The sequence below is a fragment of the Lithobates pipiens genome, unplaced genomic scaffold (genome assembly GCF_037356315.1).
Source record: "Lithobates pipiens isolate NorthernLeopardFrog02 unplaced genomic scaffold, aLitPip1_a1.2 Scaffold_18, whole genome shotgun sequence".
Lineage (NCBI taxonomy): Eukaryota > Metazoa > Chordata > Amphibia > Anura > Ranidae > Lithobates > Lithobates pipiens.
In genome coordinates, this window is record NW_027507758.1 from 553,355,930 (window position 1) to 553,383,869 (window position 27,940).

Sequence of the window (27,940 nt, forward strand, 5' to 3'; positions counted from 1 at the left end):
AGGGCCACCTATCGCTGGGGACACCCTTTCCACCTGGTAGTTCTCAAGGGCACCGAGACCTTTGCCTTACAGTGGCCGGACCAGCTCCCAGACCTTTTTGCATTCCTAGGGGTGCAGGAGATCCCCGTTCCAGACTGGTTGGAGTTCTCGCTTACAACAGACCCCGCGAGACCCGCTCCGCCTAGACCTCAAAGATCAGGCAGACGCAGGTACCGTTCCCGGTCCAGAAGGGACCCCAGGAATACCCTCATCTCTCCGGAACCCTAATGCCCAAGATGGAGGCCCTTTCCCCCGCGATGAGCAGTCTGTATACGGTTATCTCTGACGGACTAAAGGAGGTTCTCCTGGCGTTTGTCCAGCAACATGGGACCATTTATTTCCAGCCGGGGCAGTATACTTCATTTATTTGTTTCTGGTTTTTTTTTTTGTTTTGTTTTTCTTCCCCCCCCCCCCCCTTTTTTTTTTCTTGTGCTGCACCGTAGCGTTTTCTTTTCGTTTTATAAGGGGGAAACAGGAAGAGGATACTATAACATGGCTGACTGTAGAATCGATGCTGGGGGCTTGATATTTTGACACCGCACTGCTCGGGACGCGTGGCCTGGACTTTGGAGAAGGGTGAGGGGGTTGGCATGTGCCTTTCCCCCTGCACCCTGACCCGGACCCGCATACACCCGCAGTATAACCCCACGAGACTGGGTGGACCTTCAGGTATGGGGATCTGCGGGTGGGGAGAGATGGCCGGCAACGTCTGGGAGACAGAGGGGAGGAGACGGTCTACGATTCTGGGGGGTCCCGTTGGCCGGCGGTTGACTGCCTCCCCCCCTCCTGGAAGCGGGGGTTGGTGGTTGGGTCCATTGTTAATGATATGGGTTATGTTGTGTTCTGTTTTTCTTTTCATTACTGTTTTTTCAAATGTAATGATGAGCTGTACTAGGAGTTGGGAACAGGTCTTAGCTTGGTATTTTTGACTCCAGTCACAGTTATATACGTACGAACAGTGAAATGGGCTCTATGGCCCGATCACACGGCTCCTCTTGCTCTGACTAAATTAGTCTCCCACGTCCCATCCATAGGCTGCGCTTTCGTGCGCTACGCTTGTACATCTTAGTTCATGTGATATCGAGGAATGCTGGGGTTATGTTCCCCGCCGGAGAATGTATAAAACGGGTTCTACAGTTTCTTTACTACCCAGGTTCTTGAAATCTTGGTTACCCAAGGCCAGATAATGGGTACAGTTAGACTTGCTCTGGCTATGCATTCACCGCTCTGAATATTGTGATATGAGCTCCTTTTTCTTTTTCGCTGTGTAAGATATCTAGGGCTCATCCTTTTGAGCCTAGTGTTACCTTGTTCTCCATTACCGAAAAATTGTAACATTTGGATATGTTAAACAGTTGTATGTTTTCCGCATGTTAAGAATTTAAAAAAAAAACCTCTTCTGGCTAACATTGCTACCAGAAGACGATCTAGTGGTAGACTGGGAGCAATACTTCCTGACTAATAGGGACACTGCATCACCACAGGCAGTTTGGGTGCCTTTAAAATTCACACCCATTTATAACTCGAACAGACTGAGAAGGACCACGGAAGCTGCCCTAGCCAAGGCAACAACTGACCCGCTCTCCACAGAGCGAGCATTTTTAGATGACCTCACACTCGACAGGGTAAATAACTTTAAAGTACAAATTAGGGTAGTTGAACGTTACGAATATTACGAAAAGTCTAACAGGATTGGACTTTCCACCAACAAAATCTTGGAAATTTTGTCCGAAGAGTGTTGGCCCAAACCTGTCTTGCACACACGGTCACACAAATGTTGGCCAACAATTACGAATGTAATGACGTACTACGTGGTCTTTCAGCTTTTTAGTGCCACCCTTTGGGCTCCTTCTGCTAATTTCCGGTTAGAAGTTTGGTATTAATTTGCGCTTTTCTTTTCGCGCTTTTCATTTCATTTCTGAACGACCGTTGGTCATCCAGACATGTTGCAGAATCGGAGGAGATAACGTGTTATTGGCCTTGGAGTTATTGCTTTGACATTAATTATTTTTGGTTGAATAATGATTTGATTTGGTATATTTTCTATATTTTTGGATGCATAGAATGCACTTTTTGGTTAAGTTCTATTGGCAGACAGCAGGTCTAATTTTATTTTTTTTCTCTTTTTAATGCACAATAAAAAAAAATTATGTAAAATAGTACTTGGCTATGTGTTTTACTTCCAATGACAGTTTGGGAGTAGGCAGTTACATTTTAAAAAATACAATGTAAAATTAACAAGGGACAACAACATAGTTGTATCTTTGATCTTATAAACTACGGGATAATGGTGTTGTGGTAACTTGCCCAAAATAAAAACACATCATAATATTATTTTTGATATCACTAGAAAAAAAAAAAAGCCTTTGAAAATGCTTTGCAAAAACTCCATTAGTATCACCAGCAAAGCAGCTTCATTATTATCCCATCAAAGAAGAAGAGAATTGTGCGCTGCATTTGGAGCTGCATAATTTTCCACATTACGGATGTTAATTCTCCATTACAAAAGCTAGTTTACAAGACCAACCAGACCTCTTCTGGTTCCGAGCATGCGTGTTTGTACTTTGGACTTTTTCCGACGGACTTGTGTACACAATCAGAAAATCCGACAACACGCATTTGTTGGCGGAAAGTTTGAAAACATGCTAGCCAACATTTGTTGGTGGAAAGTTTGACAATTGTCCGATTGAGCATACACGCGGTCGGATTTTCCGGCAACAGCCTGACATCCAACATTTCCCGTCGGAAAGTCTGATCGCGTGTACAGGGCTTACGCGTAAACAGCTTCTTCATAGGCAAAAATTATGCAAACACGGGGAGAGATCTGGGAAGCTCTTGGCCTATCTAGTGCATTGCGAGGGGAGGCCACCCATGGCAATTTCACTCCACTCTCCTGGAGAATCACCCCATTTCTTTACTCCAGGTGGATGTAAAGATTTTAGCAAAAGTCCTCGCCATTCGCCTCAATAAATTTATTTTATCTCTTGTACACGTGTCAAGCAGGAACACCTCATTCAACCTCAGACAGTTATTTATAAATCTTCAGACATCCTATGAAAATCCAGGATCCAGGGTGATTGTAGCCTTGGAAACGGCAAAGGCATTTGACTCAGTCGAGTTGCATTAGTTGCGGCCTAGGGCCTAGATTTATAAAATGGGTTAAACGTCTATATCAGGCTCCAGTTGCTAGGGTATAGGCCAACGGGTGGTCCTCTGAATAGTTCCCTCTTACTAGATGGACAGGACAGAGATGCCCTCTATCTCCACTGTTCTACGCACTGGCTGCAGAACCACTTGCGATTGCAATACGTACATATCCTGACATAGTAGGACTGAGCAAAGGGCCTATTACAGAGAAGATCAGCACCTATGCAGATGACACCTTGCTCAATCTAGACGACTCAGTTAATTCCCTACTCATAGCCCTGGCCTTGATAGGACATTTTAGTTCCTTCTCAGGTCTTCGGATCAATTGGGATAAATCTCAAATAGTCCTATGGACAGCTTCCCACCGCCAAAAGACAGAGCCATGTTACCTTTACAGAGAGTAGATCTTATCAAATACTTAGGAATGCAGACCACTCGAGACCCAGCTGACTACATCCTGCTAATATAATGCCACTCTTTGAGATGTTTAAACAGAAAACTCAAATTTGGACCCGAGTCCCTAATGGGACGAATAAATCTTGTTAAAATGGTAACATTGCCCAAAATATTATATACGATTTGGCACTCGCCAGTGAACTTGGTGCTTAGGCATTTCAAATCTATGGAAGCTATACTTTAACCATTTATATGGGGTAACAGTAGACACACTTCCCTAGAACAAATTAAAAAATCCCACTGACTTCATCGGAATGGCTTTACCAGACTTCAACACCTACTATTTAGCCACTCAAATGTCGCAACTATTTCACATAGAAAAAATTGACAGACAGGTTCCTAATCTTTCTATGTCCTAAATGGTTGCATTCAACCACAGATCCCTTTGTTGCAAGAAAAGGAGGAGTGAGGGGTGCAGAGAGGGCGGGTGACCGCAAATCCTTGCTTTACCAATTCAGACGGGTATGGGATATTGTATCGGACGAGCTCAAAACACCACAAGTACATGACTTCACTCCTCTGTGGGATAATACAGCTCTCATGGAATTTATCGATCCAAAACCCAGAGTTGTGGAGCTCCAAAATAATATTTTATTTGTCTCACATTACACAAAATGAGGAATTAAAGACTTTTGACAGACTGAAATACAAACTTATGCCACCAAACCGAATGTTTCTCAGGTACCAACAAATCCGCCACGCCTTTAGAACACAATTCCTCTCTGGCAACCCTTCCCTAGACAATAATCCTTTAATGGAAGTGATTACAGTATTGACCCCAAAAAATTGGATTTCTCCCTTTTATAACATGCTATCCCTCCCCCAGGCATCTACATCAGCTTATGCATTGAAGATTAGATGAGAGGGAGATTTAGGATCCACAAAGGATAAGGAGTGGAGTGAAGCCTTAGATACCTGCAAACTAGTTTCACCCAAACTCTGATCGCTCGACTCAGATCTTTATACTCCACCGATCATATCTCACTCCACTAAATTTCTAGGTATAAACAAGATCACACCACTAATTGCCCAATGTGCAATCAAGAAACAGAAACATCCTATCACCTAATGCAGAACTGTCCAAGAGTTCAGGGTTTCTGGACACAAATAGTGCAGTTTCTATATGATACCATGTGTTCCCTCCTAACACTGCACCCCAAGGCGTGCCTTCTGGATATTTTCCCAGAATCGGATAAGGACAAATTTACTAAAATCTTTTTAAATAAAACCCTCTCTTCTGCAAGAAAAGTCATAGCCAGGCTATGGATGAGACCTAACCCACCGGAGCTCACTAACTGGATAGTAGAAGTGAACAACAATCTGCCCTATGAAAAACGCATACTCTCATCGAGGATGCCCTTCAAAATACAATAAGATACAGGACAGGTGGTTACAGGGCACCTTAAAACTGCACCCAATAGAGTTACCACACTATAGACCTTCGGACCTCCAATATTCCTACTAACATTGTGTGGAGAAATTAGGAGGAGAGACTATAAGAGTATAATGTACCTTGTAAGTTTTATAAGTTTACATAGCCTAAACGGCCAAAAGTGTCTCACGTTTATGTCTGAAACATCGTGGGATGTCTGTGTGAAAGCTGCCTATAATATTGACCACCATATTGGACATTTGTTAAGCATGCTTTATATGTATTTTTTTGGTTCAATAAAAGAAACTAATAAAAAATAAATAAAAAAAGTACACTATTCAATGTCTCCAGGGTTGGCATCCTCTGGGTTCCAACCCGCTTTAAAACGCTTTTCCAAACTGGCACTGGCATCTGGAGACACCATTACTCTCCTTGGTGATTAAAACGGCACACAAATGCAAATCACAATATGGCTACTGTCCCAAATGCATGTGCCAAGCCTGGTACAGGGCAGTTATGGCTTATGCCTGTACCTAGAGCATGTGTACCACTCAGAATATGGCCTACAAGTAGACTGGAGGCTGCAAAATGACTTGGCAGGTCTGCTCTTTCCCTCCTGCCTACTCGTCTTCCTCTCTTGCCAGAGCCTTTTGTCACATACATCCCTGCAATTGACCCAAGACTTATACCCCAACTTCTATCTACCCATAAAACCCTAAACACATATCACTAGCTAACTTTGAGTGACACCCCTGGATACACCATCTCCAGTGGCCAAGCTCATGCCCTGGCTGTATACTGCTTTATAACAACAATGCCCATTAAAAAGAATGACACTAGACTGATTTGTCTATGGACCTTGGCTCCAGGTATAAGGAGCTAAACTATTAAATACTGTTTTTAGTTCTATTTCAGGGACTCCTGATTCAATGCATTTTGGACTGTACTACATTTGCTTCTGTAAGCATACACATCTCCTATTTGATGGGCTGCCGGGGTAGCTGGCATTCACTGTAGTAGCTGCTGCAGTCATCTGGCTACTATGCTGAGCAGATTCCCTTCTGCTTAATGACCACAGAGGGTCCCTCATTCCGCACCACAGGTTTTCCAAAAATGCCTTGTATTTTTTTTAAATTAATACAAGGAATTCTCAGATTGGATGAGGTGTAGATGTAAGGGGTTACATCACAATCTAGACTCTGTACTATAGAAAAATGCCTTGTAAATCACTGAAAATAAAAATGTAGGGCCATCTCTGAATGGCAGCAGTGTCGAGCAAGAAATTCCATGTTCACTATGCAAACGAAAAGCCGCTTAATAGAGGAACTGGAAGACTGCAGTGGTCACAGTAGCAGCAATGAGTGCTTGTCACCTTCCACAGAAGCCCCTCAGTTATGAAATGCTTATATTGGTCCAAACTGGATCAATGCTTTCATGCAATAAAGGTCATACCTAGACTTTAGCTGTAAAACCAACAAAATTTTTTAACAGAAAATCTGCCAGGTCCTAGGCAACTTAAATATCGGTGTCTGAATAGGAGTTTGGTATGGAATTTACCATGGTAATCAACCCTTTGGTAGTTGGAGTTGAGCCCTTTGACCCCAGCAGTCAGTATTCCATGTTAATTTGCAAAGGAATTGTGAAATCAGTGATCTCTAGCAATCTAATGTAAAAATTACACTCTCCTATAGCATGGTTTTAAAGGACCAACGATGGATTACGAGACGGGACAAGCAGCATTAAACCATCGGGCAGTTAAAACAGTAAACAAATGCATTGGGTAGACTCAACCTTTTAAGGACAAAAGTATTAGGCTGAATACGTAACAGTTTCATAAAGACTGTGCCATCCACATAACACTTCCCACCTTTTGGTTTGCCGTCAATTTCTGTTTTTGGTAGATCTGAGCTTAGTGTGCGAGATGCCTTTGCTGCTGGTGGTGTAGGCGATGGCTGCAAAACAGATGTGATAGTTAACAGGGTCTAGTCATTAAAACAATGTATGCAGTATGTAAATTATGGGTCATTTGCTAATTTTTTATGATCACAAAGGAAGTAAACAATTTTTTTGTGGCAATTGTGGTATTTTAGTCCATTCACCAATATCACATAAGCGGTTGCTCCAAAAAATAATACGTGCATCAGGCTAATGGTAAGGCTGAACTCTAGCTCTCAGATATAAAATAATGCAACTCTGTATTAATATGTCCCTATATGCATTTTTTAAAATCCATTAATATGTCCATATATGTATTGTTTTTTCTTTTTTATGCAAGCAGTGCAAGTACCTGAATTTGGATTAGCTTCTTACAGATCCTGTATAAAGGAGCACACAGTGGATAAGGGAGAAGTATAAAAGGAGCCAGTCAGAAATACTGCAGTACTCATGCGCCAACCAACATGGTTTTAGGAGGAGAAATATCAGCATATTAGTCTTCTGTTTCTCCTTTCATTTTCCAATTACAGGCTTGGGGGGGGGGGGTGGCCGACAAAACTTGCGTTACTTGCTTTTAGCTGGAAAAATTTATTCCCGTCCTGCCAGAAAGGATTTATGTTACTGTATATGTATCGCATCTGTGTATTTAAAAATCTGCCTAGCGTTCAGCCTTACCCGAGTCTTTAAGAGGGGTCTAGCGAGCAGGGAAAAAAAAAATGAATTTTGATTAGCCTGTAAATTCCTCATTTTGGAGTAGAGTACAGGCCAAAGGGCTATATGCAGGCTATTTTCAGGTGATGGGACACTGGCAAAGAACTGTGCTAGGGCCATCCCTAGTATACACTTATACTGTATAACCGCACCCACCCCATGAGACTTGCATATCTGAGAAATACAAACTCTGTTCCTAAGGTTGTAGGCCCTAGGAATTAGTCTAATCCACTTAGCATTGGAGAAGCAGGGGGCCGGATGTCCTCTGCGAGAGCCTGTATGTAGGACAAAAGTATAGAGACCTTAACAGCCCTGACCACATCTAGGCAGTGCATGGTGTTTTTAAGCAGGACAGAAGGAATGCAGGACAATATTCTAATTTTCGGTGCAGTGAAAAAAACATCCATGGGTAGAATATGTCTTCTCACCTTGCTCTTGTGCAGAATAAGAAAGCTCATAAACAAGCCTAACAGATGTAATGACCATTAGGAAGGCAACTTCACAGGTGAGATTCCCAAACATATCACGGGATGGGGGTGGGTTTTCTGAAGTACCGACGGAAGGGAATCGTGACGGCACCCGCGGCCATCGCCGATTCACACTGTACATGCTCATATACTAGTCACTGGGTTGCAGTGCTATGCTTTTAAGTTTTACTCCTTCTATACACAATAAAAACGAATCCTTTTATTACATGAAAATTTGTGGTACCGGAGATCTTGTCCAATTCTCTTGGAGGAATCTGGAGCGCAGAGAGAGAGGGGATCCTCAGCTAAGCCTGGTGATTGTATTCATCGACACAGTAACTCACCATCCCAGTCGGGGAAAGCATTTGTGACCCTATTCCTTCAGGAGTCCATATTGGGAGGTGAGCCGCTAGTATTTCAAGTGGTGGAGGTCCCTCACGGATTCACGTGCATGTTTATTAAAGCACTACTTTGGACACTCATAATTGGTTTGCGTTCTGCTACATGAACTTTCCATTTGTACAGCATTGCACTGTTTTTATAAAAAAAAATATAGAATTTGATAATTTGACCCCGAGTGTTCAGCGGCTTTACGTTTATAGGGTTTAATTGCACTGATTGATTTTCATTTAAGGTGAACATTAGCCTGAATTGAGACCGGGGAATTATCAAAGCACCCAAGGCTAGGTGCTAGGGGATCTTTCCTCCTGGCTACATAGAGAGGTAGTCTGTTAAATCTGTAGGCTTGGATGTCTAAATTTGTATTCCCCTATTTCCGACATAACAAACTGAAGATGTCTGGGTGAAGGGATACCTTGATCCAGGCAGATGGCAGCTGAGGTTGTCCTCTTTCCAGTTTTCCACTCCTAGAATGTAGACTGCAGAGACCATTGGACAAAGAGCTTCAGTACATTAAATTAGCTGGTCTGTTTCTTACACGGCTGCAAGACTCCTCGTGCCCCCTTGAAAGCTACAGCCGTGGCACTGCAACACTGCACCTTGATTGGGTATACCTGCAGAAGGGGGGGTCCCAGTGATGCAGAGCCCTCCAAACTGCTCCGAGCTCAAAAACGTTGATGAAGAGCTTGGCTTCCACAGGTGACCATGTTCCCTGGACCATGAGAGTGGGACCTGAAAGTCCGGCACCTGTTATCACTTTCCTGTGATAGGGAATACTTCCATATGGTTAGAGTTGGGTTGAGATCTACCAAGTTAGGGAGTTCTTTGCTTGGCTGAACAGAATCCTGGGTAGGTCATGAGAAGAAGCATGCTTGTTCCAAGTTAACAAGATGTTCTGTTAGAGAGCTCTTGAATAGAACTGGTCAAATAGTACAGCCTTAAAGATCAGCTAACTATATTTGTTGCAACAATGTGCAATGGTGAGCGGCTAATGCAGGATTCAGTGCCATAAGCATAAATTACAGGACAGCCCCACTACGCTGGGTTCCAGATATGGTCCACAAGGTAAACACTAAGGATTATTGATCCAAAAACTGCTAAAAAGCCGAGGGCAGTAAGCTGTCAAATCTTGATATAAGACTCCGGAAAACAAAAATGGTTTAACCACTTTCAGACCGGACCATTTTGCTGGTAAATGACCAGAGGTCTTTTTACACTTTGGCACTGCGCTGCTTTAACTGGTAATTGCGCGGTCATGCAATGTTGTACCCAAACAAAATTTGCGTCCTTTTCTTCCCACAAATAGAGCTTTCTTTTGATGGTATTTGATTGCCTCTGCGATTTTTATTTTTTGCGATATAAACGTAAAAAGACCGCAAATTTTGAAAAAAAATGATATTTTCTACTTTTTGTTATTAGAAAAATCCAATAAACTCAATTTTAGTCATACATTTAGGCCAAAATGTATTCAGCCACATGTCTTTGGTAAAAAAAAAAAAAATAATTGTATATTTATTGGTTTGCGCAAAAGTTGTCACATCTACAAACTAAGGTACGTTTTCTGGAATTTACGCAGCTTTTAGTTTACGACTGCCTATCTAATTTCTTGAGGTGCTAAAATGGCAGGGCAGTACAAAACCCCCCCAAATGACCCCATTTTGGAAAGTAGACCCCCTAAGGAAATTGATAAGAGGCATGTTGAGCCCATTGAATATTTTATTTTTTTGCCTCAAGCGATTGAATAATGACAAAAAAAAAATTTTATTTTTTTTTTTACACAAAGTTGTCACTAAATGATATATTGCTCACACATGCTATGGGCGTATGTGAAATGACACCCCAAAATAAATTCTGCTGCTTCTCCTGAGTACGGGGATACCACATATGTGGGACTTTTTGGGAGCCTAGCCGCGTACGGGGCCCCGAAAACCAAGCACCGCCTTCAGGCTTTCTAAGGGCGTAAATTTTTGATTTCACGCCTCACTACCTATTACAGTTTTGAAGGCCATAAAATGCCAAGATGGCACAAAACCCCCACAAATGACCCCATTTTAGAAAGTAGACACCCCAAGCTATTTGCTGAGAGGCATGTTGAGTCCATGGAATATTTTATATTTTGCCACAAGTTGCGGGAAAATTACAAACTTTTTTTTTTTTTTTTTTTTTTTCACAAAGTTGTCACTAAATGATATATTGCTCATGCATGCCATGGGCATATGTGAAATGACACCCCAAAATAAATTCTGCTGCTTCTCCTGAGTACGGGGATACCACATATGTGGGACTTTTTGGGAGCCTAGCCGCGTACGGGGCCCCGAAAACCAAGCACCGCCTTCAGGCTTTCTAAGGGCGTAATTTTTTGAGTTCACTTCTCACTACCTATTACAGTTTTGAAGGCCATAAAATGCCAAGATGGCACAAAACCCCCACAAATGACCCCATTTTAGAAAGTAGACACCCCAAGCTATTTGCTGAGAGGCATGTTGAGTCCATGGAATATTTTATATTTTGCCACAAGTTGCGGGAAAATTACAAACTTTTTTTTTTTTTTTTTTTTTTTCACAAAGTTGTCACTAAATGATATATTGCTCACGCATGCCATGGGCATATGTGAAATGACACCCCAAAATAAATTCTGCTGCTTCTCCTGAGTACGGGGATACCACATATGTGGGACTTTTTGGGAGCCTAGCCGCGTACGGGGCCCCGAAAACCAAGCACCGCCTTCAGGCTTTCTAAGGGCGTTACAGTTTTGAAGGCCATAAAATGCCAAGATGGCACAAACCCCCCCCCCCCCCAAATGACCCCATTTTGGAAAGTAGACACCCCTAAATTTAGGGGTACACTAGTGAGACTAGGTAATAAATGGCGGGTGCCCTGAAACTATAAAAAAATAACTAACCAACCAGCGTCACCTGTAACAGTTATATGGTGATCACTGGTGAAAGGGTTAACTAGGGGGCAATCAGGGGGCTTTATGCGGTAGTATATGGGGGTCCCTGGCGCTATAAAAAGCTGCGGCGAACCTAAATACCTACCTGCCTAACTAGCGTCACCTGTGACACTAATACAGCGATCAGAAAAACGATCGCTTATTAGGCTGGGTTCACACTGGAGCGATGCGGGAACGCCACGAATGCGCGGCGGGTTCCCGCATCGCATGCCTCCCGGCGGCAGTTCACACTGCCCTATGCGAACTGCTGGGAGTGTCAGTGAAATGTTAATGACACCCCCAGATCAGTTCGCATATCGCAGTGCGATCTGCAAACTTGGATCGCATGGTGTGAACACCCATGCGATCCGATTCTGCTGCGGACCAAAAAAAGGGTCCCGTGCGAGTTTGCGGCGGATGCGGCGGGTGCGACACGAATTCAGCCATACTATCTGTATAGCTGAACTCGAATCGCAGAGATCGGATGTGATTTGCACTGCAGTGCGGTGCAAATCACATCCGTTCTCATAAACCGCTGCAATGTGAACCCAGCCTTAGTGACACTGGCGACGGGGGGTGATCACGGGGTTAAACCTTTATTGGGGGGGTTAGGGGGGTACCTTAGAACTAAAGGGGGCTAACCCTAACTGCCCTAACAGTTATTAGTCACAAATGACACCCGCCGGGTGATCAGGGGGTTAAACCTTTATTAGGTAATAAATGGCGGGTGCCCTGAAACTATAAAAAAATAACTAACCAACCAGCGTCACCTGTAACAGTTATATGGTGATCACTGGTGAAAGGGTTAACTAGGGGGCAATCAGGGGGCTTTATGCGGTAGTATATGGGGGTCCCTAGCGCTATAAAAAGCTGCGGCGAACCTAAATACCTACCTGCCTAACTAGCGTCACCTGTGACACTAATACGGCGATCAGAAAAATGATCGCTTATTAGGCTGGGTTCACACTGGAGCGATGCGGAAACGCCGCGAATCCGCGGCGGGTTCCCGCATCGCATGCCTCCCGGCGGCAGTTCACACTGCCCTATGCGAACTGCTGGGAGTGTCAGTGAAATGTTACTGACACCCCCAGATCAGTTCGCATATCGCAGTGCGATCTGCAAACTCGGATCGCATGGTGTGAACACCCATGCGATCCGATTCTGCTGCGGGCCAAAATAAGGGTCCCGTGCGAATTTGCGGCGGGTGCGGCGGGTGCGGCGAATGGCTGAACTCGAATCGCACAGAGATCGGATGTGATTTGCACTGCAGTGCGGTGCGAATCACATTCGTTCTCATAAACCGCTGCAATGTGAACCCAGCCTTAGTGACACTGGCGACGGGGGGTGATCACGGGGTTAAACCTTTATTGGGGGGGTTAGGGGGGTACATTAGAACTAAAGGGGGCTAACCCTAACTGCCCTAACAGTTATTACAGTCACAAATGACACCAATGCAAAAAAAAAAAAAAAAAAAAAAAAAATGACATTGGTGTCACTGTGACTGGGGGGCAGGGGTAATTGGGGGGGTGATCGGGGGGTAAAGGGGGGGTGTGAGTGTGCCTGGCATGTTCTACTGTGTGTGGGGTGTGTTAGTGCAACTCACTGTTCCGCTCTCCTCCGTGTCGGAACGAAAAATACCGACACGGAGGAGAGAATACATCACTTCCTCTCCTGTGTTTACATTACAGGAGAGGAAGTGATGTCACCGGGGATTTCCATTCGTCGGGAGCGATCGCGAGGGGGTGGCCATGAATGAATGGCCGTCCCCTCGTCCGGGATCGCTCCCGAACGAAAGCCGACCGCCGCAGGCACCGGGCGGGGGCCCGATCGGGCCCCCGACCCGCGGGAGGCAAAGGACGTACATGTATGTCCTTATGCCTGCCCGTGCCATTCTGCCGACGTACATCGGCGTGCGGCGGTCGGCAAGTGGTTAAAAAGGACAACACTTCTCCACCGCAGAGGTCCATTACCTAAGGACATTAAAAAATGGAGGCTCGGAGCGTGTGGGGTGAAATGAATGTGCATTAAGGAACAGACCTAGGAAAGATTTTTGCCAGTGTCCAACCACCTTAAGATAGCCTGCTTACACACCCTTGGTCTATGACAGCCATTCTCAACCAGGGTTCCTCCAGAGATGGGTTCCTTGAGCTGTGGCTGATTTACCTCCTGTTTGATGGTGCCTACATACTTCTGAGTCAATACCACTTGGAGGAGGGTAGTGGTATGACACCAATGATCTTTATAGCACTCTGTAAGAGGGCCATTCTTACCACCACTGTAAAAAAGGCCATTCTTCTCACTAACAAAGTAAGGGGCATTGTTCCCACTGACCCCCAATGAATGGGTTTTTTTCAGGGGTTCCCCGACACCTGGAAATTATTTTAAGGGTTCCCCTGGGGTAAAAAGGTTGAGAAAGGCTGGTCTATGACTACAGTCCTGAGTCAAGTACGATATGCATCTCAGTGGTGAAAGTCCTGCTGCAAATTTATAAATGGCCCCTCATTCAAGTTATACTTTAGAGAACAGAAGATGGGCTGAATACATATGCTGCTGTTACCTTTTCAGGCTTCTTGATTTCAGAATCTGCAACCGGTATTCTCGGCTTGAGCTTCACAGACCCTTCTTTGAAAATATCTCCAAAACCAACTCCCATGATTTTCTTTGGCTGAGCCACATTTGGGGTAGAAGCTTCCAAGCTATTAGCTGGAGATAATGCAGGGGAGGATGGGGAAGCACCAGCAGGGGCTGCAGTAGGTTCTGCTGTGAAACAGACAACAAACTTAATTTTAGACCTTTGTAAACCAAAAGCTTAAAGCAAATGTTAACCATAAAGTAATATAATCATAAAGTAAAAACCATACTTTCTTAGACACAGCAATAACACACAATAAGGAAGCATTACCAGTTAAAATGTTGTAAATATCTTTTTGGCTAATGGTCAGTCATGTGGCCACTGTTCAGTTGCTGCACTTCACAGGGCCAAGGTGGAGAACTGGACCAAGATGCAGAATGTCATGTCTCTTAGCTTATTATGTGAATGGATGACATCAAGGTTCCCTGCAGAAATCGCCACCAAACATTAGCTGATGGCCACTCCCACAGGCGTGTCTCCCTTGGATGTGGCCAGCTTCAGATTGGACAAGGAGTTCTTGGGAGCGAGTGCACATGGGCAACAATGCTGAGAGAGATAGAGCTGCCTATGGATAATGTCACCACCAACTCAGGAAAAGGATAAAACTGGCAGTATAACCTGGTATTTAAAAAAGTTTTCATTCCTCCTATACCACCAAAAGAGGGGAGGAATGACAGAATTGGTACTTTAAATTGTGCCAAAATAGAAACCACGGTTAACAATATTGACAAAATTGCAAATTTGTATTAGGTTTACAAATAAATCATAAAACCAACGATAGAGAACGTATTGAGCCATATTTTATTTGCAATGACAGTACAGAAAAAAAAAAAAAAATTAGCACATAAACATACTTCATATTAAGTGATCTATTTTAATTTTTCTGTTTGGGTTTACAGACACTTTTAAAGCGATAAGAAAGCCAAAAAGTTTTATTTACCTTAATGCATTCCCTGCACCAACGCGGCGCTCCACCCAAAAGTTGAAGATCGGCTAATCTGCCTCCTCCGCTGCCACATTTGCCACCTTTTGAGGGGGAGCGTGTACCTGATTTTGACAGGTACCCGCTTCCACTTCCAAGAGTTCACCACGGCAAACTCCTTCCCCAACAGCTGTAAGTTTGTTTTTTGTATGTTTTTTCACACTGCTGTGGGATGTTGGTGCATTTTTGAGGGGACAGGGAGGGTTCTTTACTTTGGCAATTGTTTTTATGTTTCTTGCCGTTTACCAACTGGGAAGAGCTTTCAACCCTGTGACACCTGCAGTTTTTCAAGCTGAGCTTCCAGTTTCCTCACTCCAGCTACATTTTTCATTTATACAATTTGATAATCCATATATAAATATTTGAGAGTCCAGAGAGAGGGGACTGGTATCAGTGGCACTGGCTCTACAGCAGAATCTCCATAGAAATACATAGTGAATGCCTTGAGGCAATAAAAAAAAACAGGATGTTTAGCTCTGGTTGCCACTGAGACTGAAGTTGAAGGAAATATCCCCATTATGGAATCAGACAGGAAAAAAAAAAAAAAGATCTACCCTTTTACTACTCTTCAAAGAATGACAAAAATGTAAGCGAGAGCTCCACTCTAGAACGACATGCTTTTCAATGAAGTGGGAATGGGCTGCTAGTCGTAATTCAAGAGATTCTTTCTGAAAGGATCTGTTTATTCAGTAGCAGGCTGCTAATGAGTATTACACCAGAATTCTGCAGCTCCAAAATTGCTATCAATATATAGTAATATTTACATAAAATCAGTGAGGCTCCAGATGGCAAGCTCTCACCGTGTGTCCTCTCTAGTCACATTTGTCTGTAATTAACATTTCCAGCACTGTATGCTCAGCAGCCTCATGATTTACATACCGTAACATAAAAAAAATCTTAATATACCATGGGCTAGGCATAGGAAATAAACTGCTCTTATAATCCTGCTTTTCATTTGTGACACTTTATACATGTCGGTGCCCATACAAACGCCTCAACACTACAGCCCCCGGGGCACAACCATGACATACATAAAAGGACAAGCCCTGGTAGTGGGGTGGGAAAGTCGTAAGGAAGTTAGCCAATTAGACCTCTGCATCTTTATGGCTGGCTATTAGGGACTTTTAGGGTGGCAAAACAAGCTCACATCAAAGAAAAAGGGATCTTTGCCCATTCTTTAAGTAGCCGTCAAGGCAACAAAAGCAAATCTGAACTCAAGGATTCTCCTGCTGACCACCGATTCAATGAACAGAAAAACAGAAAGCAGGGAAATCTGAAGAATGCTGGTATGACTCTGTCCAGAGCTACAGATCTTTATCAATTCAAAAAGCTTATTATAAGGTTGGCCTTCTTAAAGTAAAAACTTAAAAGCAGAACTATAGTCAAACTTTTTTTCCCCAATTTGGATAGAGTTATGGAGGGTTATAACCTCTGTCAGATCTCTCTTTTTGCCATCTGTGTATCATTTTGGAGATTTTCCTTCACTTCCTGTCTCGTATCCAAAGTGAGGAGAAATCCCTGATTCACCAGAACTAGGGTCCCCACTGGAAGATTTCTCCTCCGTTACTTTTCTGGGGACAATCCAAAATTTGAGATTTTCTTTTACTCTCACTTTAAATAATAGTAAAAAAGACAGGTAGAGAGGGGGGAGCTCTTTACCGGAGGCACAGACAGCAATATAAACTGACAAGTATTCTAATCCCTTCTCCACTCTATCCAAAACAAAACATTAAAAAAAAGGATTTGCTTTAGTTATACTTTAAGGTAAACTTGTTGGGTTTTTTTTTTGGATAGAGTGAAGAAGGATTAGAACCACCATTAGGTTTTTATTGCTGTCTGTAGCCCCATTACAGAGATTCAACCTCCCTATATATCCCAAATTTTGGGTGGTCAAAAAAAAAAAAAAAAAAAAGGGATAGAAGAGAAATCTTTCAACTGCGACCCTAATTCTGGTGACACCCAGGATTCTCTCACAATGGAGGGATTCCCTCTCACATCCTGTTTTGGTTATGGGACAGGAAATAAAAGGAAATCTATCTAATGGGTACACAGATAGTTTTTTTTTTTTTTTTTTTTTTTTATGCTGGACTAGGGTTACAATCCTCCCATTTTCTAAAAAAAATTAAAAAAAAAAAAGCTTCAAGTTGTAGTTGGAAAAAAAAAAAAAAAAAAAATCAAAAAAAGGATAAAGCCCGAATCTGGGCAGAAGGAAAAAAACAAAAAAAATAAAAACAAACTCCCTTGGGGTGTAGGGTGGGGAAAATGCTTGTTTCTATATATGAACAGAAAAATAAAATGTATTACTTATCGTATTGCTGACTGTTAGGCTTCTATCTGAACTGGCCTTACAGAAGTCCAAAACTGCAGATGTCAGGAGTTCCAGAAAAAGCAGGTTGGAGAAATGTAAACTGTTCAGCTGCATTGGAGTCTGTAGTAATACTGAGTATATTTTTGAAGACAGTAGACTGGGTGATTTTATTTAAAATAAGCAAAATAAGTTACCATATGTAGGCATGCAGGGCAGTTTCTCTATGTGTATGTGTCAAACGAGCTTTCGAAAAACGAACACACAGTCATGAGAGCAAACGATCTTTCCATCATGTAATAACCAAAATTTGATCGATAAACCGTTCAACTAACATAAATTAATACATTTTTCGTTCGCTCTGTCACATAAACCTAGTTAAAAACTCTTCGGGAGAGAAACACATTAATCTTTCAATTTATCGTCTGTTCGGCCGAAGTTTTCCAAAGTTTTCCTTCGATTTTTCGGCTCAAAAACGTCACATCTGATTTTCGATTTGTGCCCATTAACTAGACGATAAACGAACTGTCCAAACATATTTTTGAATGATTTTTTGCCTAGTGTATGGCCAGCATTAGTTACTAAACACTAGCTGAAAGCTAAAACAGGGCTTGAAAAGGGAGTCCAGGCTGCCATACACTTGATAGGAGGAATTCAGACTGGTTTATAGCAATAACAGATAATGGAGACTGGGTTCACACTATTGCAATGCAGGAACCTGCACAATTCCAGTGGCGGTTCCCACATCGCAGCTCCCTCGCAGGCAGTACACTGCCCTCTGCGAATCGATGCAGGTGTCAATACAGATCAGTTTGCAGATCGCAGAGCGAACTGTGAATCGGATTCCAGTGTGGAGGGGGAAAAAAAAGGTTCCTGCAGCATTTTCGCTCAAATGCAATGCGAATTCAGCCATACAAACTGACAGACATCGCATGTGATCGGCACAGCAATGTGGTACGAATCACATGCAATGTCTGCGTTTGCAATAGTATGAAGCCAGGCTGAAAGTGAGGATGTTAACTAGCGGTCCAAAAATCACGCAGGATATCAGGCCTCACCCAAGTGGTTGTTGACTAATGGGGTAAAATATCAGGCGAACAGTAGAACAGGGTTATAGAGTCCTCAAAATTGAATGCTCTGAAGAGGGCTGTGACCCTTCTTACTACATGCAGCCACGCAGCACACAAGGGAGGGATGGATCTCAAGATTACCTTTTGGCGGCAGCCTAAATACAGTTAAAATATTATGATATACTATGAATATTGTTTTGTCTAAATGCAGGGACCCATTTATACCATAGCGTTATGACCTAACCACAGAAATAATGCAGCTTCTCAAAAAAAAAAATCAGTCTAGTACATTTATTTACTAATGAGCCACGCGTTTCAGTTGCTTTGGGACTCATAAGCTGGCCATATATGTATGTAAATTCAGCAGGTATTGGACACATTTTGGATCCATATATGACCATTCCCATTCATCAATAGATCGACTACTTACGCAATAGCTTGTTGGAAAATGTTGCTTTAAACAGTGCATGCAGCCAATGGACTGGGAAGCCCCGCTGTCAGAATACAATGACACAGCAGGAAGGATTCATGTATCCACCTCAAATATGTGGATGTAGGAAACTGAAACGTGTGGCCAGCTTAAAGCGATTGTAAAGCTTCATTTTGTTTTAAATTAAAATACGAAACTTGTTATACTTGCCTGTCCTGTGCAATTGTATTGCGCAGTGTGGCCCGAACATCCTCTTCTGAGGACCCCCACCAGCACTTACTGCTCCTCCTCTTATGTCTCTGCCACCCTAACAAGCGCTTGCTATGGGGGCAGATGTGCAGGCTCGCTCCCAAGCCAGTGGGTGCATCCATAGACATGCACAGCATGGTTTGGCATCAAACATTTCTCACAAGATTTGTCTGACAGCAGCATCAGCCAATGGCTCCCGCTGCTCTCAGCCAAGCCTGTGAGAGAGGGAAGAGGGGATTAGAGCTGTTGTAGAGGGGACAGCGCTGAATAGAGAATGGACTCAAGGGGGCACATTGTGGGTCCACCGACATGGACTTGCGGCTGCAGCTCACATTTACAGATGTGCTTAACGATTTGTTAATTTGGATCCCATCATATGCCATTTGGATCCTGGTATTAAAGACTGCTTTATTTGGGACATGTAGTGTGGCAGCCTCTGGCCAGCAGGCACCCACCTTCACTTGTCGTAGGCACGTCTATGTGGTTTGTCACCTTTGATTCAAAAGGGGACGGTTTTTGAGATGCATGTAATATTTGGCTCGAGTCCTTTGACTAAGCGCTAGTTGTGATACATTTTCTGGTATTTGCCTATTGAATTGAGTTAATCTGTAAGTGATGCATTTTGTTTTAAACCAATAACGTGCCGCTGTCAATTTTCTTGCCATATCTGTGCCTGTGTGTATTTCAATTTAAGTGTTATTTTTGGGGGTGTGCAGCCTGCAATCCCATGGACTTAAGTTTTCAAAGGGGACTGGGGGGAGCCGTCATTGAAAGTTTTTTTACCTTAATGCAGAGAATTAATTAAAGCAGAACTCTGGGCAAAAACTTTTTTCCAAAGTCATTGTTGCTGATCTCCTGCCTTCACCAACTACGCTATCCATGTTCTTCTGAGTTCTGTAGTTCCCCTGTAATAGGCTGCTGATCTTGCTGAAAAAACGTTATTGCCCAGTGACATCCTGTTTGCAAGACCGCTGGCTGCCATTTTTCCTGTATCCTCAGCCAGGGGTCTGACACTCCCCCCTTTTAATTCTCTGTAAAACAAGCAGGGAGCTCCATTTCCTGTAGTGGGAGGAGGGGGTCACACAGCCATTGGTCTGTGCTACCCATGGAGGAGGCGTCTTCCTCCTCCTCTGCTCCCTGACAGTCACTGCACCCCCACCGCCTGCCATCTCTGTGCAGAGCCTGATCACAAATCGTCCGGATGACACAGCAAGGATCTCAGGCTGTGACAGGTATTGCATTGTATGTGAAATACTGATCAATGTAACGTCCCTCCTCCCGCCGGCATTGTGATTGTCAGCACACTGTGCCAATGCTAGCGGGAAGCGGGATATTACAGAGATCGGTATTTCACATACAATACCTGTCACAGCCCGAAATCCCCACTGTGTCGTAATGATCCCACACGGCACTGGTGGACACCGATTGCTCGAACGATCTCAAAGTGAGGTGAGAGAACAGATATGCATTACAATTATAAGGGGCTGTAACCCATCATACCGTGTGTTATGTATGGCTTGCCGGCTGCAGAATGAGGGGTGCGATTTATGTTGAAGTGGGCGAGTTCACATTTACATGTAAAGGCCTAGTGCACCCTCCCACATTAAAACGGGGGGTTGTGTTGCGCTTCCTTAAAAAAACAAATAATGAAGCGCAACACAACCCCCCCTGTTTTAATTGTATATAGCATTGAGAGCCAACTCATACAGTGATTGCTGCTCCTGTTGAAATATAATTTTACCTTCTGACCATATTGGCCATAGAGCGCGGAAGCCTCTTGATATACATACCCTCCCACATTCATTTTAATTTGCAAAGCATGATGGGAAATGTAGTTTAATGACAGAGCAGGGATATGCAACTAGCAGACCTTCAGCTGTTCCAAAACCACAAGTCCCATCATGCCTCTGGGTGTCATGCTTGTGGCTGTCAGTCTTGCTATACCTCATGGGACTTGTAGTTCTGCAACAGCTGGAGGTCTGCTAATTGCATATCCCTGGTGTAAAGAGGACACATAATATGGTGCAATCACTGTCCTAACAGATCTTCCCTGACAGAACACATGGTGCATTTTTTGAATCACAGAGCTGTCTTCTTGAAAAAATATCAGACATTTCTCTTAAACGGTAAGAAATTTTTCAAATGTAATAACCGTTTAGTGTTTTGTTTGGGGGTGTACCAATGGGGGATTTTTTGAAAATCTCTGACTTTTGGTTTAAAAAGGTAAAAAAAAAAAACTTCCTGCCTTTAGAATCACTTTAAAGCAACAGAAACCACAACCACATTCTTTCTAGGGGGGAGGGGGTGAAGGTTGACTGACAGGTTATGTGACAGCATGTTCTCTTCATCAGAGGCTCCACACTGCACTCTGTATTTTAGAAGCAAAAGCTAAAAATACATGCATAGTGTGGCTTAATTACCAGAATGTTCTGGGGTGTGCTGTACACTTTAAAACAGGCCTCTTGGACTCCACTATATCTGGCCCCAGCTGAACTTGTTGGTCTTGTTTACACATCGGTAACCGCTCTAAAAGCTCCTGTACGACAGTCTAAACAAGTACCAAATCCCGTTACTATGTGATGCTCAACTCCACCTTTGTGTCTCCCATGCTCCCCTTCCCAAACACTGCAGCTTTCAGTGAGTGCTTCAAAAACAGTGCTGTCAATCCAGAAAGCAGTAGTCTAAAAGGGGCAGCCATATTGTGATAATGCCCCCCATGCAACATGTTTTCATCCCACTTTAGTACAAGCAGGTACATCCTACATAGGAGTGTGCAGCATTGTTGTCACCCCATCACAGAAAGCTGAATTGGTCGTACTTTACTGGCAGAATGATCAAATATTTGTGGAACTTTGCTGGGGGCCCAGGAGAAAACTGTAGATGCAAGTGTACTTTAAGAGCTATAAAAAAAAAAAAAAAAAAAAAAAAAACCTTGTTATCCACTTGCCGCCAAATCACATACATGTATGCGATTGGCTTTAAGTGGTTATACCAGGAGGATGTCTGCAGCCAGCTACAGGCATCAACTCAGTGTTTTTTACAGGAGGTGATCATTTTCCATGTAAAAGTCCTCCTAGTGGCTAATTTGCCGATGGATGGGTTTTACGGGTGATGGGAGGGGTTGTCCTCTCCTGCTGGTGCTTGTCTGGGCTCTACTGGCAAGCCTGGAATAAAGCCGGCCGAACTATAGCGCTCTTCAAGGACTGGATGGTGCCCAATGAGCTCTATGTTATAGGGAATCTGTAGGTGACTAAAATGCTCACCACTTCCATGTCAACAGCGATATTTTTAAATAGTGAAAGCATCTGATTAAACTGATCTTGGTGTGATCAGATGCTTTTAAGGGCAGGGGACATATGAGGGCTAATAGACCCCAGATCTCTTCAAAAAGAGTACCTGTCACTGCCTATTGCTGTAACAAGGGATGTTTAAATTTCTTGCGACAGCAATTAAAGTGATCAAAACCACCAAAAAAATAAAATAATGCTCCCTCGCAAAGGCAATTGCATGTGTTGGTCCCGCACAGATGCATAAAAAGGTGTCACTCTACAAATGCGAGGTATCTCCGCGAACATCAGAGCGAGAATAATAATTCTAGCACCAGACCTCTTCTGTAACTCAAACTGTAAAGGCTTTTAAAACGTCACCTATGTAGATTTAAAAATATCATCGTTTGTCACCATTCTACAAGCATGTGCAATTTAAAAAGCGACATGTTAGGCATTTATTTACTTGGGGTAACACCATCTTTTATATTTAACCAAAAAATTGGGTATTATATTGCGTTTGTGTGCATGAAAATCCATTAATGTATTTTTTCTTAAAACATTTGTGTTCGAAAAACCGCTGCGCAAATACCGTGTGATATAAACTGCAATATATATATGTTTGGGGGTTCCAAGTAATTTAAGGCAAAAAAAAAAAAAAAAAACATACAGATTTTTACTTATAAACAAAAGAAGGTGTTAGAAAAGGCTTGGTCTTAAAGTGGTTAATGGGAGGCCATTACTCTACTTCTTAAGCCCAGAATTGCTTACAATCATGTCAGTTCAGTCTCCAAGCAGATGGCCAGAGAAGACTACAAAAAAAATTCTAAGCAGCTTACCAACTACCTTGTGTGTCATTTGACAAAAGCAGACTGTATTGGCCTGCCCAATGGCTAATTCTGACATGGTACAGTTCCCAAGAAACCATAGAAAATTAATGAGTGATCTAAGAATTCATAATGGACTAGACGGGTTGTGTGCTCTTCCCTCTGGAGCCTTCACTAGGCAAATATTTGTCCAGGCTACAGAGACTTACAAAACACATGCAAGGACTTAGTGTTATTTATTTCCGCCTATGCCAACAGAATGTACCCTTTCATCACTGGACTTTACTCTGTGCGTATATCATAGCCTGGAGTCATTCAATATTTTCAAAGCACTGTCGGAGACCTGCACTAAGTGGGATACTACCTCAAGCAGTAGCATTCTGAATGTCCCTCCCTTTTGAGCCCAATTTCTTCACTTTCAGTAAACATACTCCTTTCATACACTATATTGTCAAATGTACTGGGACGCCTGCCTTTACATGCACATGAACGTTAATGGAACCCCAAGCTTAGATCACAGGGTTCAGTATTGAGTTGGCCCACCCTTTGTAGCTATAACAGCTTCAACTCCTCTGGCTGTCCACGAGGTTTAGAAGTGTGTCTATAGGAATGTTTGACCATTCTTCCAGAAGCGCATTTGTGACGTCAGGCACTGATGTTGGATAAGAAGGCCTGGCTCGCAGTCTCCACTCTAATTCATCTCAAAGGTGTTCTATCAGGTTGAGGTCAGGACTATGTGCAGGCCAGTCAAGTTCCTGCACCCCAAACACACATCCATGTCTTTATGGACCTTTCTATGTGCACAGTCACATTGGAACAGGAAAGGACCATGCCTAAACTGTTCTCAATGTTGGGAGCATGAAATTGTCCAAAAAAATCTTGGTATGCTGACATAAGTGTCCCCTTCACTGGAACTAAGGGGCCAAGCCCAACACCTGACAAACCACCTCACACTATAATCCCCCGCCACCAAATAATTTGGACCAGTGCATAAAGCAAGGTCCATAAAGACATGGATGAGAGAGTCTGGGGTGGAGAAACTTGACTGGCCTGCACAGAGTCCTAACATTAACCCAATAGAACACCTTTGGGATGAATTAGAGTGGAGACTGCGAGCCAGGCCTCCTCGTCCAACATCAGCGCCTGACCTCACAAATGCGCTTTTGGAAGAATGGTCAAACATTCCCATAGACACTCCTAAACCTTGTGGACAGCCTTCCCAGAAGAGTCGATTGCTGTAATAATTGTAAAGGGTGGGCCAACTCAATACTTAACCCTACAGACTAAGACTGGGATGCCATTAAAGTTAATGTGTGTGTAAAGGCGGGCGGCCCAATACTTTTGACAATATAGTGTATATTCCTTCCAGAGTCCTGCATTCATTTTCTACACTCTGAAAGAGGTAGTCAATCCTCCCTATGCTATGCAGCCACACAACCCCAAGTGGGAAGACCAGATCATGTGCATTGCTGTTTAAAATTTCTGGAAGGTCAAATGTTCCTTTTGGCTGCAAATCTGCCCATCGGTATGTCAGCCTTGTGTCTCCAGAGGAACTGATACCTGTCTCTTCAGAACTCTCCTGGCTCTCCGCGTCATCTGACAGGTCCACCTCTTTCACAAAGTTGGAAGGAAAAAGGCCAGATCGACCGCTGCAGGTCCCACTCCACCATCCTTCCTCTACCTTAAAAGCAAAAAAACTGATTAGCAGACATATACTCAAACCATCACATTTTCTCTTTTCATGTGCAATTTATCCATGAAGGGCAAAGCAACAAGTTTACTTGACACTTGGTTCACACTGCTGTGAAGGCAAAGTCGTGCGACTTTGTCTGAGACTTCCTTCGGATTGGATACCATTTAGGAGGCTGTACAAGGAATGCAATTGCACCCAAGTTGGACCAAAGTAGTGCAGGAACCTTTTCTAAAGTTGGGAGCGACTTGTGTAGCGCCTCTTAAGATAGCTCTCATAGGGAAACCTGACATGTAATGCAACTTGGGGTCTCAAAAGTCGGGGTCCCATGTCGCAGCAGTGCAAACCGAGCCTTACTATGACCCCCATCCCCAGCAGCATATATCTTTACTACTCTCTGCCACCATTTTCTTCACCTGCCTGGAGCTAGGAAAAAGCTCTGTGTAAGCGTCACTACAGGATTACATATCCCCACCTCAATCTACCTGCACTAAGCCAATCACCAGCACTTTCACATGACGGAAGGAGGTCACGTTGCTTCTCCATAATGTAAACATAATGTATTTCCCTTGATACTGCTGGCAAACTATGACGGTGCTACCTCTCAAAAAAAAAAAAAAAAAAAAAAAAACATACCGTACTATATATCCTGCTAAAAGCCTATATTTACACAGAATTCTCACAAAATAGTGTGTGTAGAGTTCAAATCCAAACAGTAATAGACTATACGGTTGTAGTCAAACTTTGCTATATGGTGTATGCTATACACCTCCCAAGACTAGCCCACAAAAATCTATACAACTGCATGTACATGGACAAGTATGTCACATAAAACATTGACCACTTCACCCCTGGGAGGTCTATCGAGTAATCAAATTTCTTTATTAAATTTAGATGTATGTATGTATGTATGTATGTATGTATGTATGTATGTATGTATGTATGTATGTATGTATGTATGTATGTATGTATGTATGTATGTATGTATGTATATGTTTTTGGTAATATTTTTTTTTTTTTTCAATAATGTTTTATTCGATTTTGTCAGGTATACAATATTGATAACAGTATATTAATATTAACAAAAAATTGAAAGCAGATTGGAAAACGTAGATCTTTACAAACAGCAATCTACGGAGTTGTAAAACAAAATAATTAGGTCTAGCTTTGAAGTAAACATTATGCTAAACTGCGACATTCAATATCAAGAGTTACAAAACAAAATAAACTGAGAGAAGAGAAGAGAAAAAAAAAAAAAAAAAAAAAAAATAACATATATATATATATATATATACATATATATATATATATATATATATATATATATATATATATATATATATATATATATATATATATATATATATATATATATATATATAGACATACATATATATGAAAGAGCTTATTGTGAAACCTCGTGGGAGGGGGAAGGTGATACTACAACTATTTCAGTGACCATGGGTAATTCATGTATGTTAGATAATGAAAAAAAAAAAAAAAAAACAGTATCCAGTCACCCCAAATGGGAACTCACTGTGACCGGATACTATAATATAGCATAGGATCAAAGTGTATGAAAAGTTGGTCAAAGGAATAGTGTGTAGGTATGAAGTAAGGACTGGAAAGTAATAACATAAAATAAACAGAATCTGTAACAAAACTATGTGCCTATCATAAGGATCCAAAATTATCATATGTTGGAGGAAGAGAAAAAATATAAAAAAATAATAAGGAGTTTGAAAGGTCTATCTGAGAGGGGGAGGGATAGTATCGTTGGAGAGAAGGTTTCTTAGAAGGAGAGTAATATCCAGGAGTGTTGGCAGATATCAACAGGTATAAATATGGTAGGAGTCTCCCAAAGGAGCTCAGTGTATAGTACAACAGTTGTTTTCTAAAGTAAGAAAATGCGACTATATATTCAAATATAAAAGGTTAGTAGAGGTGTGAAAAGGATTCAAGCATAGTCATGACTTGGTAAATCTATTTAAATAAGGAGGTAGATTTCCTTCATCCAGTAAGCAAAGCGTGATATTCTTGTGTGGTGGTAAAGTGTTGCCAGCATGACCATGTTTGTACAAATTTGGAAGGGGTGTCTCTTGCTTGATGGATCAATTCTTCCATTTCAGCAGTTCTTTGGATGCGCTCTAACCAATCTTTTATTGATGGTGGGGTAGATGAGCGCCACTTTCTAGGGATACACATGTTAGCTGCCATGATCATGTGCATAGTCAATGAGTGCAGGTAGGTACGTTTTGGTAATATTTTTATTCATTTTTACTAGTAATGGCGGCGTTCAGTGATTTATAGTGGGACTGCGATATTGTGGTGGACAAATCTGACACCCAACTGACACTTTTTAGGGACCAGTGACATTACTAATGAGACTGGCAGGAAAGGGGCTAACACACCAGGGGCGTTCAAAGGGTTAACTGTGTGACTAGCTAGTGTTTCAGTGTAGAGGGGAGGTGCTTTTACTAGTGGAAGGCATGGATCATCGTTTCTGCTTTAAAGAAACACATGATCCATGTCTTTTGTACTGACAGAATGACAATCTGCTGTTTAACCACTTGAGATCCGCGCTATAGTCAAATGACGGCTACAGCGCAGATCTCCTTTTCCGGGACTACGTCTATTGACGTCGTCCCGTGCACGAGCGGCCCGTGCGCCCCCTGAGGGACGCGCTCTGTGATCGGCGAGTCTACGAGACTCGCCTGATCACCAATCCGTGCAAGGGGTCGATCCCGACCCCTTATCCCGTGATCAGCTGTCAGCCAATGACAGCTGATCATGTGATATAACGGAGCCGGTAATCGGCTATTATTCCTCCTCGCGCTGTCAGCGCGAGGAGAAAAAGAAAAAAGCCGATCACCGGCGGCCGTGATCGGGACATCAGTCCCGATCACGGCCAGCCCTGCCAGTGCCCACCTGCCCCCTGCCAGTGCCCACATGCCCCCTGCAAGTGCCACATTAAAAAAAGTAAGTGCCCCCGTCAGTGCCACCCAGCAGTGCCCACAGTGCCACCCAGCAG

The 27,940-nt window shown here is 42.8% G+C and overlaps 1 protein-coding gene across 6 annotated transcripts in view; it reads right to left on the minus strand.

Annotated features, from left to right (window-relative positions):
* The window catches only part of CD2AP (CD2 associated protein), a 192,051-nt gene that overhangs the window by 43,790 nt on the left and 120,321 nt on the right, over nucleotides 1-27,940 (minus strand). For all 6 annotated transcript variants that reach the window (XM_077488906.1, XM_077488905.1, XM_077488904.1 and 3 more), the window contains 3 exons: nucleotides 24,780-24,900; nucleotides 14,016-14,218; nucleotides 6,882-6,966 (listed from right to left, as the gene is read on the minus strand). In XM_077488906.1, coding sequence (XP_077345032.1) covers nucleotides 6,882-6,966; nucleotides 14,016-14,218; nucleotides 24,780-24,900 — 409 coding nt within the window. The remainder of the gene's footprint in view (nucleotides 1-6,881; nucleotides 6,967-14,015; nucleotides 14,219-24,779; nucleotides 24,901-27,940) is intronic.